At 41.5% G+C, this 5211-nt stretch overlaps 1 protein-coding gene across 1 annotated transcript in view; it reads right to left on the reverse strand.

The window, feature by feature from the left end:
• The window catches only part of SLC25A30 (solute carrier family 25 member 30), a 29559-nt gene that overhangs the window by 14103 nt on the left and 10245 nt on the right, over positions 1-5211 (reverse strand). The window contains exons 3-6 of the mRNA XM_019525017.1: positions 4448-4595; positions 3983-4077; positions 3606-3691; positions 2235-2330 (exon numbers count right to left, since the gene is read on the reverse strand). Coding sequence (XP_019380562.1) covers positions 2235-2330; positions 3606-3691; positions 3983-4077; positions 4448-4595 — 425 coding nt within the window. The remainder of the gene's footprint in view (positions 1-2234; positions 2331-3605; positions 3692-3982; positions 4078-4447; positions 4596-5211) is intronic.

A 5211-nucleotide genomic window follows, 5' to 3' on the forward strand; every position in this document is an offset into this window, starting at 1 on the left:
ACCAGTGGCAGCCGGAAACACCTGCTGCTGTGGGGGCTGCTGGGAAGTAGAGTCCAGCTGCTGCGCCACCCCAGCCCCGCCAAGCACCCAGAAGCAGTGGGACTAGCCACACATACTCTGGCCCAGGCTACACGCCACGGCTGGGCCAGGCACAGCCAAAGGACCCACCACAAGCTGGACAGAATCCCTTGGCACACCAGATCTGACCCACAGGCCATATTTTGCCTACCCGTCTCAGACCCATGCCTCATTAACTGGATCAGAAGAAACTAACCACTGAGCAAGCTTCACCACCTTCCTAGATTCATTTTGAACCAGAAAACTATAAAACCTAAAAGGCACAATAGCCAGTTACTAACCCCCAAAGCTATCTAAGTCCATGCTTCCATAAACATTTGTCTAATGGTACAAATGTCCAACACAAGATCAATTCAACAACAGCTCTGGTCTGAAACAGACCTACCCTATATTAAAGGTCCCTTTCAATTTTACATTTGGCAAATAAGGATACATGCACATACCCTTAAATAGGAAGCTTCTTAATTAAATTAACCTCAGGCTGCAGCATTACAGAGTTCATGGAAGGGTTATATTCCCCATGACTCCTTTTAAGATAATTAACAGTTTTCACATGGAGAGGAGTTGCATTTTTTGTCAACAACTAAAAATAAATTGGGCTATAAATCAAGGTGATGTAAGTACAAGCATCTAAGACAGAAGACACCCATGCACCACTACAGGCCTGAGACCAACTGACTAAGCAGCAGCTCTGCAGAAAAAGGACCTGGGGGTTAAAGTGGTCAATAAGCTGGATATGAGCCAACAGTGTGCCTGTATTGCCAAGAAGGCTAACAGCATACTGGGCTGCATTGGTAGGAGCATTGCCAGAAGATAGAGGGAAATAATTCTTCCCCTCTATTCTGCACTGGTGAGGCCACATCTGGAGTACTATGTCCAGTTTTGGACCCCCTTCCTTTACAGAAAGGATGTGGACACACTGGAGAGAGTCCAGCAGAGGGCAACAAAAGTGGTGAGGGGGCTGGGGGACACGACTTACGAGGAGGGGCTGAGGAAACTTGGCTTATTTAGTCTGGAGAAGAGAAGACTGAAGGGGGATTTGATAGCAGCCTTCAACTAACTGAAGGGGGGTTCCAAAGAGGATGGAGCTAGACTGTTCGCAGTGGTGGCAGATGACAGAACAAGGAGCAATGGTCTCAAGTCGCAGCTAGGGAAGTTTTGGTTAAGCATTAGGAAAACTCGCTCACTACGATTGTGGTAAAGAACTGAGACAGAGGTAGTGAGGTGGCAGAATCTCCATCCTTGGAAGTTTAAGGCCTGGCTCAACAGAGCCCTGGCCAGAATGATCTAGTTGGGGATGGTCCTGCTTTGAGCAGGGAGTTGGACTAAATGATATCCTGAGGGCCCTTCCAACCCTAATTTTCTATTATGCTAAGATCAAGAAAATGAGTAAGCTCTAAAGTAAGACAAGTTAAGAGACTGGTTCTGTCACTGCCTTCCTCTGTTATCCAGGGAAAGCAATTGAAGCCTCAGTAGTAGAAGGGTGCATCTACACAAATATTAATTGCATAGTTGACTAATTAGCTGTGCAGTAAATATCTCAGCATCTGCATATGCACCCCTACAGGCTGGAGTAAACTTATTTACTCCACAGCAGAATAATACTTGTAAATACAAGCTCTGTGCTGCTGCAAAGTGAAAAACTCCACAGCAGCACGTGTAGACGCTGGAACGGCTGGCTGGGGCATGAGGGTACTTCAGTGCATGGGCTACCTGCTGACTAGCCCCGCAATGAAGCTCCCTCATGCCCCAGCTAGTCCCTCTGCAGCATGCTAAACTGGGGGAAGCTGCTCTAGGCTGGCAGGCTGTCCCCCAAAACCCCCTGCCAGCTGAGGCTCCTCCGCCTGAGCTCCATGTGCAGCTGAACAAACTGTGGAGCTTATTGCTCTGCAGTTAATTCAGGAACCGTAACTGCATGTGTAGACAAACCCAAAGTCTCCCTTTCTTATCTTCTTGGAGTGTTATCTCCATATCAGATGCTATGCTCATTAGTACTTCAAAATCTTTGAATGGACTGTATTTGCAAAATTAGCTACACCATTGTCCAATATTTTAACTGGAGAGATTGTATTTGCACTCCTTCTAAGTGTGCATACTTGCAAGTAATTCAAGAACTAACAGCACAAAAGATTTAGTGTAATACTTTATGAACTTGCCTTCCATAGTCCTCTAGTGCCTTCTTTTCGGTAGATGCGTATAAAGTTGCCCAACATTCCTCCTTGAATCACACTGCCTTGGGCCTGCATTCTAATCTAAGGATTATTTGCAAACCAAAAAACAAGAACTTGTTAGTTTTCAACTACTAAAGTACAAAACATGTAATAATTAAACTGAAATGTTGTAATAATAAAAAAAATTAACCATTTTCAAAATATGACATGTTCCTATTAATGAAACTAACAAACTAGCTACATCATGACTATATCAGATGCCTGCAGATATGTATCAGCTATCTTTCAAGTTTAATGGCTATATATGGAACACCATATTTAGACTTGTACGCAGTGTAGCTCTTAGTAACTATGAGTGACTGCTATTTTTATACTGGTACATTAAAACATGCATCAGTCTGACAGAAGGGTTCTGCATGATGTCCTTTCTTAGTGGAACATCTCAAAGTGGAAGGTCAATGTGATCAGGTTTTCATCCGAGATAACTTATGTTCTGTGACCTTGTGGATTTCTGAGAATGAAGAGGATTTCTGAAGAATAAACTTGATTTGTGTTGTTTAGAAACAGCCAAATGGAGTATTTACACCTGATTTTAGAAGATAATCAAGTAAGCATACTTATCAGACTGGGATGAAGGCTTATTTTGTTGTCAGTTTGTAGTTCTTTATGAAATGCAAAGTTGTAAGCAATTTGCTTCATTTAATAGTATTTGGGGGAAAGTAGGAAGTACTTGTATTTCCTTAAATTACAAGCATGTAGAAAGTATATTTTTCTGACTTAATATTTTCAAATATTGCAAAATGACAGAAGCAGCCAAGTGATCTCAAGCTACAATCTTAAAAGTTAAACAGGATCAAGCTTTTTTAATACCTGGAAGGGCACCACCAAGAATAATTAAAAAAAAACCCCATGGATGCTACAGAAGTGCACTGATGATTTCAACAGGTGATACACTCTGCTCAAGTCATTAATAAATATACTGGAACACTGTTTCAAGGGGACAACTGACTGTGAAACCTTCCACAAAAGCATGAGATCCTGACCTACAGATTTTTAACCTGTACTGAACCTTTCATAATGGTTCATAGGATCCTTCCCAATCCAGACATGGCTGCATTTTCCATGGGCCTTGTATACATTTAGAATCCTTTTTAGCAGCATTCATTTCAAAGTGAATGCTTTTAGCTGGCCAACAGCCTTAGACAGAAATGCTTGGAGTTGCTGATCTTCCCATGGGAAACTCCTTACATTTCTAGATGAGTAACATGCAAAACAACAAGAACAACATCTACAGAATATAGCAAAGGACAAAACAACTTATGCTAAGAATCTATACATGATATAAAATATGCTTACCTTCAAAACATCTGTAGGATTGGCAATACATGATGAGATCACCCCCGAAAGAACACCACATACAACATTTATCAGCAGGGTTTCATCTGTTACAGAAAGGAGGAGGGTAGGGAGAAAAACAAACAGTTGCATGCTGTTATAATGTAAGAAGGCATCAAGTGCAAGACTTCAGTGAAAGAGGCAGCTGGCAATAAGTGCTTCAATTCTAGAGCAGATATTTTTATTTTCCCAGGGGGTTTAATTTGTAGAATTTTGGTTTGAGGAACAATTTTCAAAGAGAGGAAGAATTAGAGCCGATACAATAAAATACATCATATGGCTGAAATGGAAATATAAACAAGAACAGAGTGGTAACCAGAAGCTGAAAACCCACTCACCTTCTGGTCGCTCAACAAACGTTCTTTTCAAGCTTTGGTAAGTTCCTATTTTTATGGTTCCATATGAAGCCTGGCGTAGCATTGCAGGGGCAATCCTGTAAAAACAACAATAGTGGCAATGCTGCCTCAAGTCTTATAAAATCAGGCAAAGTTTTAACCAAGAATGTATAGTGGGATAGACTGAATTCAAGATGTGCACAAGAAACATATTTAAATAAACAAACTTCACCATTTTAGACCAAGTGGAAGGTTTTCAATGAAGCAAACATGGAAGCATAAGAATAAAGATTGGCTATATCACTCATTAATAAGTCCTGAGAAAACCGTGGCTAATTAAAGTGACTTCTTTAATGAACATCAGTATTGATTTAATCCCAATACCACTGGTTAATTATTAATTTGCATCTGTGAATTCCAGAAAGCATCTACTGCAAACTAATTATATGAAACATAGCCTATTTTTACCCAGAATACAATGCTTTCAATCCTTCTTCTCTGCATATCCTCACTAGTGCATGCACCATTCCTCGGTAACGAATTTCTTTGTATTTGGCATCAGTAGTTTGACCCTGGACCTGGAGGCGTGTTTTGGTCAGATCAATTGGAAAAGTACCTTAAAATGAGAAGAAGAAATCTATTAGTTTAAATAAATACCCGTCAAGCCAAAGCAGGCACATACAAGACTAAAACGTGACAGTGCGGACTACATTTTATAAACCCAACAGGTAAAAAAAACCCAAAAAAACCCAAATGTGTAGACATCTAACCACGCATACCTATAGGAGATAAAACCCAGATGTACAGCAGAAAATAACTGTATCATCAAAGAAGTTAGTGTTTCCATGTGTCCCTTCTGGCCCAGCTTCCTATAGTACCCTTTCACACTGCTCTGTTCCCCTTCAAACCATATACTCATACAGCACAGATGCTTCCAGCCTCAAGCTCCTCACCCTGATCAATATGCAATGCCAACAGGTCCTTGTGATGTACATGATCAACAAACACATCACCTTCAGCTGCATAAATGCCCACGTAGGCAAGCTGATTCGCTAAAATATAGGTTAGAAGCTAACCCTCTCGGCAGCACAGAGGCAGAGAGGGATCTTGAAGTCAGGATTGACTCCAGGATGAATACGAGTCGCCAATGCGATGAAGCAATAGGCAGAGCCAACCGCACCCTGTCCTGCATCAACAGGGGCATCACTAACAGGTCCAGAGAGGTCTTGCTC

The sequence above is a fragment of the Gavialis gangeticus genome, unplaced genomic scaffold (assembly GCF_001723915.1).
Source record: "Gavialis gangeticus isolate Ggan-Ray unplaced genomic scaffold, GavGan_comp1, whole genome shotgun sequence".
NCBI lineage: Eukaryota > Metazoa > Chordata > Crocodylia > Gavialidae > Gavialis > Gavialis gangeticus.